The sequence below is a fragment of the Idiotropiscis lumnitzeri genome, chromosome 11 (assembly GCF_059441095.1).
Source record: "Idiotropiscis lumnitzeri isolate Australia: NSW breed Sydney's pygmy pipehorse chromosome 11, RoL_Ilum_1.0, whole genome shotgun sequence".
Taxonomy (NCBI): domain Eukaryota; kingdom Metazoa; phylum Chordata; class Actinopteri; order Syngnathiformes; family Syngnathidae; genus Idiotropiscis; species Idiotropiscis lumnitzeri.
In genome coordinates, this window is record NC_142401.1 from 5,507,200 (window position 1) to 5,521,338 (window position 14,139).

Consider the following 14,139-nt stretch of genomic DNA (forward strand, 5'->3'; position numbering starts at 1 on the left):
TCAAATAGTGATACCGTTTGGGTCTTTTTGGAAATATAATAATAAAATAAGATGATAAAAACAATATAATAAGATAATAAAAATAGAAAGAGAAAAAAAAGTCTGAAAATATTTCAGATTTTCGAAAACAATGTGTTGTGCATTTTTCAGAAGAAAAAAAATTATCAGGGAAATTAAATGTATATTTAAAAAAGTTATTCTCATTTCCTGAAAATACTTTTAAAAAAGCATTTTTTAATTTTTTTTTTTTTATCTTAACCAAAATATCTTATCTTTTTTTAAAAAATTGATTTCGAACACTCAAAAAGAGGTCCAATATAGTGTGGAACTCAACACTGCCCCGTGTGGTTTCCGGAGGTAGTGGAGCATTTGCTGCACACAGGAAGGTGAAGCTTACGTGCTTTGCAGGCCGTTGTGCGTGCAGTACGCTTTGATGTGGCAGTGTTCCATCAGGCCGTCGGCATTGCACGGCGTGGCTGCTTTATCGCAACGGTCCCCGGAGAAACCCTCCAGACATGAGCCGCGCCGACACACACCGCGGCTCCCCGGTCGGTTGTCGCATACGCCGTGGACGCAGTGACACTCTATGAGCATGCAATACACACACGAGATGCTGAAACGTGGATTTCAAGGCAGATGGCCTCCCTTGACCAGCGGGGCGCGCGTCACCTTCATCGCAGTGCTCTCCGTGTTTGGACGGGTCAGAGCAGATGTGGCAGGCCACACCTTCAAAGGGTGATTGACAGTTGCAAGACCCGTTGCCGAGGATACCGTCAAAACACTGTAAAAAACAAACAAACAATAAAAAATTTTTTAAATGTGCTCAATAATTAAATTCTGGTAAATAAAAATACAAAAACAATACAGAGAATAAAATACATAAATAAATATATAATGGAAAATTATTACTTTTGTAAAAAGTAATGCAAAAAATAGGTAACAAAAATGTATGCCAAACCCCGAGCACCACAGCCTTAAATAAAATTAATGAAAAAAAATTACAAAAGCACATGACTCATTCCTAGAAAGGCAAAAATTAAAGAAATAATAAAAATAAAGCTCAAAAATAGTGAAAGAAAATCATAAAAATTAATAGAAAAAAATTTTAAAAAAAAAATATCCCCATAACAAATCCACAAATGCAATTTAAAAAAAAAAAATAAAGAAAGAAAGAATACACAGTAATACAAAAAACACATCACTAAAAAATACTGAACTGAAAAAAATAGCCCAGCACAAATGCATGCAATGACAAAAAATATCAACCAGATGTTGATGTAAGTCAAAACAACAATTATCGTGAAGTGAATTGCTGCTGCTGACCGTTCCTTTGTCGTAACAGGGATGCTGGAAGCCACCAATGCACGGCCTGCAATCGGGCCCGTAGAAACCTTTGCAACACTTGGCCGTCTGAAAGGGAACACAACAAAATGATAGTTCCACCTACTTTTATTTATTTATTTACTTGGAGAGCAAAATCGGTTGACTTGTACGTTCCCTTGGAAGTATTTTGAAAAGAAAACGCGTGACTATAGTCTGACCCGCGTGACGACATTGCAGTACTTGGCGCAGCCTTTGCTCGCCGAGCGAACCAGAGGGGACGGCATGTAGTCGCAACCAATCAGGTGAGCGGTCTGAAACGCATCACATTTGGTTGGATAGATGTATACATGTACGAACACATGCTTGCATGGTTGGATGGATTTGTACCAGTTCAATGCTGCCTTCCGGACAAGACGACTCGAACAGGTAGTTGCAGTGAACACATGGACCCTGAAAGAACAAAAGTGATTTTTTTTTTTTTTTGGGTAGAGTGTTTGTTTTGTCTGTGTTTAACAACGAGTGATTGTGTGCGTGTGTGTGTGTATATTTGGGTGTGAAGTGTTTGTATTATTGTGCGTACGTATTTGTGTGTTTGCATGCGATTTGTTGTGCAAGCGTGGGGGTGTGCGTGTGTGTGTGTGAAGGGCCTGACTTGTATGATATCGGTTTTGATGTCATCGCATCGGTGTGGCATGATGGGGAGGATGGTGGACGGGTAGAGGAGGCCGTCAATCAAGTGGATGACGCCGTTGAGTACTCGGTTGTTGGGCGACACCACGCGCACGCCCTTGTCGCCCAGCAGGATGTCGCCCTGAGAATCGAGGTCGAGCAGAAGTGGACAGTAGAGGGCGCTGTCAAGTTAGCGTGGGCTCCTCCCCTACAATGGCAGCAAATCAGAGAGCGGCTTACCTCCGGGGATGTGGAGATGGTTAGCAGCTGATTGGCCGTCGTCTTGATGTGAGGAAGAGATGTCAGGTCGTCGGATGTCAGCTAGGGAGGGGAAAAAAAAATTACAACTTGATTAGGAATTTAAATCTCAGAAATTAGATTTTGAAAAATAATAATAAAATAACTTAAATAAAAATGTTTATACTTAAACACTAAATGTGTTTTGAAATAAATAAAAATTTTAAAAAATTCCTGGTCAAATATATAACCATTTTTAATTGAAAAAACAAAAAACGTGATTCTTACGCTGCCCTTGGAATAAATGTGGTTCCGGAGAAGTTCTTGAAGTTTAGGTTGGGCCTGAGGACAAAAAGAAGGCAGGCTGGGTGTTAGTTGACTGTTGATTGAGCAAAAGTTGTGGTTTTTATTGATGTATGTTTGTTTTGTGAGTGTGTACATGATTGAGCATGTAGAGGATGCTGCCGTCTCTGGCGTTGTCCACAGCCTGGTTGCTGGGGATGAAGACGGTCAAAGGTCCCGGGCCGTTCAGGGGCAGCATCGCGCCGCAATTCTGCACATGCGCGCATACGCATGCACAACCTCAAAACAAGTCTTAAGAATTTGGTAAAAAAAATAATATTGAAAAAAATATATATTGAACGATTATTTATGTGAATAAAAAAAAATAAAAAATCGGCCCAAATTGGAAATACCATATTTGAAACAAAAATGATTTATGATCTGTGTAACAATATTTGAAAATTAATCGTCTTTTCAAGCAGCAAAAACTTTGTCTTAAAACACAGGTTGATACTTTGACTCTCAAGTGTGAATGAGACTCTGCATTTTTTTTTAAGTGCTTTACAATTAATACCAGCCGAATAAAAAAAAAAAAAATGGATCTTTGACGTCTTTAGCCGTCAATGGTAGTAAATGTGTTAATAGAACCGGACAACAAACAAAGACCCCCCGCCCCCATATATTTTTTTAAATGAAACATAAAAATATCAGCATGTGATATTTTTAAATCAATTTGACTCACATCAACAAGTGACAGGAAGCGGTTGAAGGCGGGCTCTCTTCTCACAACCTCCCCGACGTTCATTCCTGAAAACTGAACCCACGCCACCCAAAAAAGAAAAAAAAAAAAATCAAGAAATGATTATTAAAATTCAGATTCTCACCAAGATACATAATGTATACATTAAACAGAGTACTGACTTCTGCAGGAACAGGAAGAGGAACAGGACCGGGCATGTCATCAGGGGGTCCCGTGATTGGCCGGTCGATGATGTGAATGATGCCGTTGGACGCCGGCAGGTCGGCCTGCACGATGACGTACGTCCGCATGGGATCATGCAACATGATGAAACGCTAGCGGGGACATAACACACACACGCAAAAATCAAAGCACATCAGCACGCCTCCTTAGCAAGGCAAATTTAAATCCCCCCCCCAAAAAAAAAAATAAAGAAAGAAAAATTAAATTCCTCTGCTGTACAAATCTTATAAACAGTTAGAGGGATTAAAAACAAAAACCAAAATAGCGTGGTGATTTTGTTTTAATCATCACAGAACTTTTTTTTTTCTTTGCGTTTCGTTTGCTAGGCCGTCTGTACCTTGTTGTCTTTGCTCCTCATTTTGGCGCCGCCGTACATGTTGAATTGTCGACCGTCCGTCATGTCCCGCAGGAGGTGCTGACCCAGGATCAAGTGGTTGCGACACATCTTCTCCTCGTTCACAGACTGCAAGTGCAAAGCAAAAGTGCCGTCAGGATGGACAATCATGTCTCGGCAGCAGTTGCGTCATATTATTTATTGGGGCTGAGGCGGTAAAAAGCGCCCGATCCTCATACGGTCAGAGACGTTTGGAGCTGAGGGACGAAAGCCGTGAACGGTCCGTTGTGAGTCATCAGCGATAAACAACCTTTGGCTGAAACACAAAACGGCAATACGATTGGAATCATGTGCGAGTTGCAGTAACCACACGCACACACAAAAAAAAAAAAAAAAAAAAATAAGAACAATTATTGTTGTTAATATATGCATATGTACAGTACTGATTGGTACATATGGTTCATATCCGTATATTATTCCAATCGAATCGTAAACCCACTAAATTAAACTAATTTGTCCGTCTATTGGCAGCAGGTCCGAACAGCCAATGAGCTGATCAGTGAGTCTACGCTGAACCAATCATGTGGCTGGAATAAAACTAGGTTGACGTTTGAAGTTGTTATTTTTAAAAGTCTGACAAGGAACTGAGTAACAGTTGCGATGTTTATTGATTTCGACTGATCTAAAAAAAAAAAAAAAAAAAAACATTTATTTGTGTATAAGAGTTGTGTGGAGTGTACGTATTCTCGTGTTAATACCAAACATATCGAAGGTCCCCTTGAGTTTGTCTCTCTGGACTCCGATGCGGTTCAGGTCCTGCAGACGATCCATCAGATTACTATAGCAACGCCGCCCATCGCCGATCTCGCCCGGCATGCACGTACACCTGACAGAGGAAAAAAAAAAACACAACCATTTAACTGTCAGGCTGTGTCTGATTTTAGTATACTTTAAATTAAAGATTTTTTTTTTCTTCTTTTACAGCATTATGACGTGTTCACCTCAGTTAATTTTTTTGTCATTTGTATCAACTTCATTGAAAACGTGTGTCTGACCTGGCTTTTCCATCAAGTCCTGTTTGACAGACGGCCGACGAGTGGCAGGTATCCACCGAGCAGGCCGAAAGCAGCCGACAGCCCGACTCGGCACTGCTCCCCACGGGAGTCATGCCGGACATGCACTCACAGGCCACCTGGCAGACAAAATCAGAAGTCGTGCTCGACATTGCCGTGATGTCAGCCTTGAAACGGCCCCGCTCGTTGACTGCACCTTGTTGGGGCCCTTGAAGACGCAGACGGTGGTGTTGAGGGGACAGCCGCCGTTGTTGACGGTGCAAGGGTTTCGGGGTACGCAGACGTGGCCGTCGCCCTCATAGTCGGCTTTACAGGCGCAGCTGACCTTTGACCCCTGCGTGGAGCACTGAGCGTTGGCGTCGCAGCTGCTCGACACGCACACGCCTAAAGAAAAACAAAAAAAACACTTGGACTTTCATCTTACAATACTTTATATTACTTTAAAAATCAGGGCTGAACAGGATTTGACATTATACAATATATTAATCTTTAGCAAAAAAATTAGGCTGAACTTGAAATAATTCTCGTTTTCACTCTTCTTTGTTCAAATGTATTCAGAGTAAAATAATGGAGTGCTGCTACCTAGTGGCTGAAAGTGGAGTTACACCCTATGTAACCCTCAGGCAAAAAAAATGAAGTTACTGTATAAAACGGTACAAAAAAATGTCTTATCGCATTTAAATCTGAATAAATATACTTTTGAATTAACTATAAAATAAAGGTATTCATAATTTCTTTGCTTTTATTTTTGCTTTGCTTTACTTTGTTGTTTGCTGCCAGGTTTGCTTTGCAAGTTAGAATCTGTTCTCAATTGCCTTACCTGGATGCATAAAGGTTAAATTAAATTCAATTAAATAAATTGGAAAAAAAAATTCAAATCTATGCTGGCTTAAGTGTTTTGAGTTCCAAGTTACCGTATAGTTGATTTTTTTTTCTTTGGGTTAGGGCCAAAATAAAATAAATAAAAATGCCGGCCATTTAAATGCACATTGCTTCATTTTTTCATTTCTACCATTTTATCAATGAGGATGTCAAATTAGGCTGAAGATTTTTGTCTGATTTGTTCATTTACAACTTCATCTAATCATGTTGTACCTTTTGGAGGCCACTTTTGGCCTTACTACATCTTTGCTGATTTTCCTACGATTTGCGTAAAACGCTGACCAATATTGACTGAGCACTTCAACATTAGATTTATGGATGTTTTAATCATTTTTCCATTTTTTGGACAAGAGTATTGGAGAAATTTGACGTTGAAAGGGTCAGGCGGCATGTTTACTTGCGCATTTGTTCTTCGATGACTTCCTGTATCCTGGCAAACATTGGCACGTGGCTGCGTCGTCTTCTCCTGAGCAGTATGAGTATGTGGCACACGCACTGCACCGGTTGTTCACTGAACACACAGAAAACATGCACACACACACAATAAGCACGCGGGACAGCAGTGTGAGATGTTTGGAAGCATGTGGACACATTGAGGAAGAAGTGATCTTGTGGATATGCTAAAAACTACAAAAATGGCCTCTGCACCTTCCAATAGTTCACGAAGGATTCTCACAGCAACATACTAGCCTCTTATGGTAGGTTGGCATGGCAACAATAACAAAATATAAAATTGAAAATTGATGGAAATAATTTGCATTATTTAGTCAAAGTTGACATAGCATTAATTATATTTCCATATTCTTGATATCATTATTTGACATTAGAATGACTATTATATTGTCAATGATATATTTTTTGGATTGGATTTGGTATCTCCTGTATATGTCTTGTTTTAATCGGTGTTGCGCAAATTTACACCATATGGAAAACGCTCCAGCTCCTGTGAAATGCGCTAAATAAATAAATAAGTTATATTGAATTGTGTTATTTGCATAATAAGCATAATTGCAATTGTTGTGCCTACATTACATGTATGTTTTGTCATTTATACATTTTTTGGCAGGCTATTATAAATGATTTTGAATTTGAATAATGTTTTGAAAATAATTATCTTGCATGCACGCCACAATATGTATTTTATTTTATGGTATGTTATGAGAGAAGAAAATGAGCGATTGCAGCATGTCACCTTGGTCACATCGCTTCCCTGTGTACGGCGGCTGACAGTAGCACTGTCCGCTGCCCTCGGGGCCTTGGTCGCACAAGCCATGCTCACAGTCGCACGCTAGCACAAAAAAAAAAAAAAAAAAAACAACACATGTAGTAATTCATGAATGCCAGATAGACACAGAATAACGTTATATAATAACATTAACATAATCCCCTGCCATTTCTAATGTAGTCCAGTGCATATATGACTTCTGACCTTTGTCACAGTTGCTGCCAAAAGTGTTCTCCTTGCTGCACGTCTGGCATGCAAAGCCACTGAACCCTTCCTAGGAACACGAGGCGGCAGGAGCAGACGTTACACAACAGCAGGAACAGGCACGAGAAATGGTGGTATCAGGTACTCAAGGCAGCAGGAACAGGTAGTAGTAATAGTGGCAGGAACATGTTGATATTGCAGGATGAGTGAAAGAAACTGTAACAGGGTCAGAGGGAGCAGCTGGAACAGGCAGTGGAAGCAGCACAGAGTCAAAGCAACAGGACATTTAGTGAGGTAGGAACAGAAACTGGAACAAACAGGCAGCATCAACAGGCATGAGAAGCACCAGTAAAAGGAATAAAAAGCAGCACATACATGATAAAGAAGCTGCGGGAACAGGCAGAAGTAGTAGCATGAACAGGCATGGAATGCAGCAGGAGCAGGCATAAGAAGCAGATGGAACATGAATAAAAAGCAGCAAGAGCAGAATAAAAATGAACAGGAACAGGAACAGGTAGAAGAAGTAGCAGGAACAGGCATGAAACGAATCAGGAGCAGAAATAACAGGCAGTAAGAACAGGAATAGGAAGCAGTAGAAACAGGCATTAAAAGCAGCAGGAACAGGCACTAGAAGCTGTTGCGACAGGCGTGCAGGGATGACACTGACGTCACAGACGCAGGTTCCGTTGCCGAGGTCTCCGTCCATGCAGGCACCGTGGAAGTTGCACGTCTTCCCCGACCAGCTGGGACAGGCTGTGGGCCAACATTGGGGTCACTTTCAAGCATTTAACGCTTTGTCTATTTCAATCTTTGGCGACTAATTAATGACCCAAAACTTCAATCAATTTATGATTATTTATTTTCAATAAAAACTAAAATACTACAAAAAGCGTGAAGCAAGCGACTCACGGAGACAAAGCGGCCCCCAGTGCTGCGGGCAACAAAGCGGCTGCATGAAGTTCTTGACGCAAAGGCGGTGGCATCCGTCCAGCGAGACTTCCTTGCCGCCGATCTGGACCACGTAGCTGCAGTTACTGACGCCGCCGTTGGTAAAGCTGCGTGGGCACAGACTGCTGGTCACCGCCGCACAGGACGTGCACTCTGTGTACACGTCCAACCTCTGTGGGATGTCGCAGCGGCCGGGCGGCTGCGTCTATCGTAGGAACAGTGTGAAAATCAACAAGAACAGTCACAGGGTGGCAGATGGAGCAAGGGGAAAGAATCCTGTGAGCCAGCGATACTAGTAGCATGGAGGAACAGGATCGGTAGAACCAACAGTGACAGGGGAAGAGAAGCAGCAGTAACAAGTTCAGAGGATAAAGTAGTAACAGGCAGTAAAATGGCACAGCGACGGCTCAGAAGAGGTCGGAATGTCTTTCCAGAGAAAGAACAGGAACAGTAAATGAGCTACAGGAAGCAAGAACAAGCTCCATTGGCGCAACAATAACAGGCAGGACATGTAACAGGCTTAAGAAAGAACATGGTTTAGAAGACACAACAAAACGCACAAGAAACAGAAGTAGGATCCCAGTAGGATTCAGGAACAGGATCAGTGGCATCAACAGTCCAAAGATGGAGAAGCTGCAGTAACAGGTTCAGTGGGAGAAAGGGAGAACAGCGGCGGGAATGGAAAAATGCAGCTATAACCCATACAAAGCAGAAACTGGATCAGTAAAGTCACAGATATTTTTTTTTGTCAAATTGGAAAAAAAAACCATCCCATGTTTTCAGTCCTTGAAAATGTTGACTAATGTCTAATCTTGTGACTTTATGAAGAAAAATACATCTTTAATATTGTAAATCCTATAAATTAGAAAAATAACATTCTGAAGTGTATTTTTGTGACATACATAAACAGCAATGATTATGTCGCATTGGACTACTTCTTATCTATGAATAAACAACTCCAATCTTATTATAGTCTAGCAGAAGATCTTAATGTTTCCTCCAAAAATATTGATATTCACTATCGTGATTGCTTGAAAATATGACTGTGATAATAGAATAAAAAAAAAACACTTTTAATCTTGTAACTATATTTCCTTAATCGGATGTTACAATTTATTTTTCAAAAAATGGCAAAATCTTTTTTCAAAAATGATTATAGTCTAACATTTTGATTTTTTTCCTCTAAATTGAATATAATGTAAAACAATTTAATAGAAAATATAGTCAATATTACATATATGGGATTCAATGTAATAGAAATTCATTTATTAAAAAAATACTTTCATTAGAATTTCGTTTTTGTAACATTCATTTTTTTTTTTAGTTTTTCTTAGATTAATTTTTCCTCTCAAATAAAATGCTATTCTGAATTTTGTACAATTACTGACGACATATTGTAATCATGACCTTTCCGTCTCCCAAAATACACCTTTAAACTTGTGATATGACAGTCATAACCCTTAAAAAACACACACACACAACAAAAAAGAAAAAGAAAAAGAAAAAACACGTTGTTACCTGTAGTTGCAGAGACGTTTGTAGTCGTATCATTTGTAGTAGTAGCAGTAGCAACATGCTTGAGTGTCCCGAAAAAAAAAAAGAAAAAAACCCACTAAACTAATGAGCCCGTCAGAGGGGGCAAAATAAAATAAAATCCTACACAATAAGGCACAATTAATTACAAAAAAAAGAAAAAAAAAAAGTTTGGGTTCTCTAGCTGTAATCTGATAAAAGTGACAAAGTGAGCAGCAGGGACGAGAGAGAAGCTGCGGCCGTCATGTCGCCTCGACCATGTCGTCCCTCCTTCTCTTTTCTAATCAAGGAAGAGGCGGGAGGGAAAATGAAAAAGCACAACACAACCCAGTGACACATTTCCTTCTGCCAGCTACTGTACTGCGTTTATGGATCACTTTCGTAGGATTTGAGCTAAAACGCTAAAAGGCACAGGACACTGAATTGCATTTTTTTGAAAATCAATTAATTTGACTGATGTGTTTTTTTTAATTTATTGGCAGCGGTTATCGTTCTAAAGGTAATATTTCTTGTAAGATAAAAATAGTTCTAAAGTGTTTTTATTTTTGTTACTTTCAATGGCAAAGCTTATTGATGATCTGCAACTTTTTTCTTGACTAAGCTAATAACATTTGGGGATAGAAAATATTCAGAAATAATTATTAATAGGTCTCATTAAATATTATGTCGCTCTATTGTGAATAATACATTTTAAAAAAGAAAACGTTTCGTATGTGTATTTAACATAATTGATCAAATTAAATAAGAAATATTAATTTAAGGAAATAAAATAATTGTGGTTCATTTAGATCTTATTCCCTAAAATGTGTTAGTTAAAATATATTTACATGTCATTAAAATGATTTCAATTTATGATGAATAAAATAAAAACAGTAAAATTACTTTTTATTTTATTAAGAAATTGGTCATATTAAATACATTAATTATAATTTAAAAAACAGAAAATTACTTTATGAAAAAATACTAAATAAAACAATTCATGGTGAATTATTTTATTTTATTTTTTATTGGAGTACCTCTTCTCCAAATGAGCTGGCCCATGACACCATGAAGACAACTTTTCCCGCCTGTCGTTTCTTTTTTTGGTCAGGTTTTTATTCCTCCATAACATTTGGAGCATTTTCAGTCTCTATGTGAAGTTGAACGAGCAGAGAAGGCAGCAGGCCTCCGTTTAGTAGACGACAGCCCGATTGCGAGAAATCCTTCTTTCCTGACAGGAAGTTTAGGGCGGATTTCCCTTCCCTCGGCAGTCCCCGTGGGCCGCCGCAATTGGGACGGATTTCCTCGTACGAGCTGACACCACGGCTGCGCAAAAAGAAAGAAAGGAACGCAAAAGCACTTTCTTTCCTGACTTTAACGCCGACGTCGGGAACAAGCGGACAAGAGGTCAAAGTTCATGCCGCCAGGAACAATAGCAGGAAGTGCATGGATGCTCCAATGCTGACAATTTAAATAGTTTTCCCACCTATTGGGATGCCAAGAGCAAGCCAAACTGGCGAAAATGGCCAACATGACTCCAAAATGTCTGTCTCAAAGCACGCCTGGAAATTAGTGGCGTTAAACAAAATGGTGCATTTCCTGTGTCTTTTCAAGCATGACTTCTTGAAACTTTTTGTGGGACAACTAATATGAGACAAGTCTAGCGCTCTTCATGCTGGTGCATAGAACTGGTTTCAGGGGTTGAAAACCACTGAAAACAAAATTGCTGCCTTGTACCAACACAGCTGACTTTATTGCATTTTTCGGCTGAACTCATTTTAAGTTTTGGTGGGTCTAATCGTGATAGACATGATGAGCTATTTGAATGTTTCTATGTGAAACAAAATTTTTGGGGCTGAATTTTCATTCCAAAAAGTTTTGACAAACCACAAGAAATGGCCAAATATTAGCCCAAAATTGCTCGGTTACACCAAATTAGTGGAATGACGGTTTTGGAGGTCAACTCATGTTAGACATGTCTACCAATTGCCTCGTTGCTACGTGGAAGTGGTTTTAGGGGTTTTCAATTTTCAAAGTCAGACTAACCACTGGAAATACCGTAGTAAAAATTAAAAAAAAAAAATCTTTGCCTTCAACAGACATGATCGCTTTCCTGTCTTTTCAGATATATTCAGACTTTTTTGTGGGTTTACTCGTGACACTCATGTCTACCAAATATCATGTTACATGCAACTGGTTTTCCCCCAAAAAATAAAAGCAATTTTTTGATATATGTAGGAATAAATTTGTAGGCAATCAGATCAGCTGGAAAATACAATACAACTTTATTCATTTATGGGCAACATAATTCTAAAACGGGCGCTTCAAACCAAAACGGGTGATTTAACCTGGTATTGGTCCAGTTTTTTGCTTTTGACAATGTCCAATGTGTATTTTAGTACAATCCATAGCAATAATTCAACTGTGATCATTTTCACTCAAAAGCTAACTTTTTTTTTTAACAGTTATCTTAAATATAAATTAAAAAAAAACAAGTGTAAATGCATGAAAATGTAGTTTTTAAAATACTATTTCTAAAATGTAGGTTCAACTTATTTCTGAGGCTTTCCCAACCTCTCAGCTCTGTTTCAGACCCACAAAAAGTCTGCCAGGCTCTCTTTGAGCAAAGCAGCATGGGTAATAAATACAACCAGAGCGCCAATTTTCTTGTAAGACCATCTGAGGGCCAAAATGTTAACATCAAGCAGATAATTAGGGGGAGACAAATGCGAGGACACGCTGACATTTCCTTGTAGCGTACGCCTTAAAGCTGCCTGCTGCCTTCTGGGTTGAAAGTTAAGGTGGCAAGACAGACTTGGGACAGATTGGAGGCTTTGATTCCGGGCCGACCTTGGCATAAGCGTGTCTTTTCCACTTATCTAAACCGGCGTTGCTGCGACAGCCCGATAAAGTTCATCTTGCGTATCGCGGCAAGACAATTTTGCCTCGAGGTTGCCCCATCTGCCGCGAGAAACCACACGCACACGACGGAACGGACGCCTCGATAAGGTTATCGTGGGCCTGTTGTGTAACAAACACGTGCGTGTGCGCGTGGGCCATGACAAATCTATGAAAACACGAGATATCAGAGGAAGGGGGATCCGAGCGAGGGTCTTAACCTCAAAAACGTCGCCATCAGCTAATAAACGGCTGACGTGCACAAAAACAAGACGATGAAAAGTGACAAAGACGATTTACAAGCGTAGTCGCAAGCGGACGAAAAAGCTCAGCAGATTCTACAGGAGAGCACGAGACCTCCGCCAAGGCCCAACTCAATGGTTGGGGGGAAAAAAAAAAAAATCTAAATGTGGTCGTTAGCAGACAACATCCCGGGTCATGCAGGACAATGAAAAGACGGTTCGTACGATTTACGATCTTTCCGGCTTCAGTTGATTTCAAACGGTGAAAACAAACATTCATGTGATTAAAGTCCAACTTTAACAGACAAATTAGATGATTTAATTAATTCTTTAGGAGTGCCGAATATAATTCCATAATATATCAAATTTCCACCTGTAAACGACCCCCAAAAAAATCTGTAAAAAAATTAAAATAAAAAAAGTTTCTCCATTTTCTTACCCCCCCAAAAAATGAGCCACGCAAAAAAGACCATTTTGATCCTAAAAAAAAGAATTCAATTAATTTTTTTAAATCCCCTAAAAATATTTGTAATATTCTGAATTTTCCTCTGAATTTTTTTTTTTTAATTATTTCCAAAAACATTTGAAAATGTCTTTAGCTTTACTCTCATTCGAAAGTCCTTTCCTAGAAAAAAATAAAACTATTTTCTCACCAACACTCAGACATTTTTCTTTTTGGAAAGGACACTTTTTTTTTTCTTTCAGTATACCTTTCTTTCCTCAAAGAACTAATTAATTAATTAGACAAGGACAGAGGTCGACGAGGACACAAGTAGACCAAATAGAATTTGCTGTATCCAATCGATATGCATGTGCAACTCAGCACAAAAGAATTTTCAGCGTGAATATGGATTGCTTCTGTGCCGGTTTGAGAGCATCACTGTTTCGGCCTAATTTCCGAACGGCCGCTTGTGCTCGTTGATAAGCAGACAAGTCTGACTTTTGCTGATCAGGCACTTCCCGTACAGTGCAGCGAGGGTCCCTCGAAGCGGAAACGGACCAGCGCTTCACGGCCGGGCCGAAAGGAAGCGAGAAAAAGTAGAAAGGATAGAAAGACGGCCATGCTGCACAGTCATCAAGATTGCGGCGGCGGCGACGAGGGCAAGTGCTGATGGGAACTTGTTGTGTTTTTTTTTCGGATGTTTTTGTCTCAGGACAAAGACAAGTCAGCATTTTAACAACAGACAAGTGCTCTGGCATCCACATTTGTAAGGTTTTATTTAATTTGATTATATTTAACACAGTCTTAAAACTGGAGGATGGATGGGGGCTATAGCCGACTGAAAAAAAATATTTACCACTAATTTTATTTTGTATTTTTGTCCTCT

At 39.5% G+C, this 14,139-nt stretch overlaps 1 protein-coding gene across 1 annotated transcript in view; it reads right to left on the bottom strand.

The window, feature by feature from the left end:
- Positions 1-9,950, bottom strand: part of stab1 (stabilin 1) — a 31,881-nt gene extending 21,931 nt beyond the window's left edge. The window contains exons 1-22 of the mRNA XM_088309615.1: positions 9,678-9,950; positions 8,121-8,364; positions 7,879-7,964; positions 7,212-7,281; positions 6,975-7,070; positions 6,180-6,293; positions 5,097-5,284; positions 4,883-5,019; positions 4,586-4,713; positions 4,067-4,143; positions 3,831-3,956; positions 3,433-3,585; positions 3,254-3,325; positions 2,669-2,782; positions 2,518-2,571; positions 2,233-2,313; positions 1,976-2,134; positions 1,711-1,773; positions 1,542-1,634; positions 1,324-1,410; positions 670-781; positions 398-584 (exon numbers count right to left, since the gene is read on the bottom strand). Of these exons, the coding sequence (XP_088165741.1) occupies positions 398-584; positions 670-781; positions 1,324-1,410; positions 1,542-1,634; positions 1,711-1,773; positions 1,976-2,134; positions 2,233-2,313; positions 2,518-2,571; positions 2,669-2,782; positions 3,254-3,325; positions 3,433-3,585; positions 3,831-3,956; positions 4,067-4,143; positions 4,586-4,713; positions 4,883-5,019; positions 5,097-5,284; positions 6,180-6,293; positions 6,975-7,070; positions 7,212-7,281; positions 7,879-7,964; positions 8,121-8,364; positions 9,678-9,734 (2,498 nt within the window). The 5' untranslated portion in view covers positions 9,735-9,950. The remainder of the gene's footprint in view (positions 1-397; positions 585-669; positions 782-1,323; positions 1,411-1,541; positions 1,635-1,710; positions 1,774-1,975; positions 2,135-2,232; positions 2,314-2,517; positions 2,572-2,668; positions 2,783-3,253; positions 3,326-3,432; positions 3,586-3,830; positions 3,957-4,066; positions 4,144-4,585; positions 4,714-4,882; positions 5,020-5,096; positions 5,285-6,179; positions 6,294-6,974; positions 7,071-7,211; positions 7,282-7,878; positions 7,965-8,120; positions 8,365-9,677) is intronic.
- Positions 9,951-14,139: the final 4,189 nt, after the last annotated feature.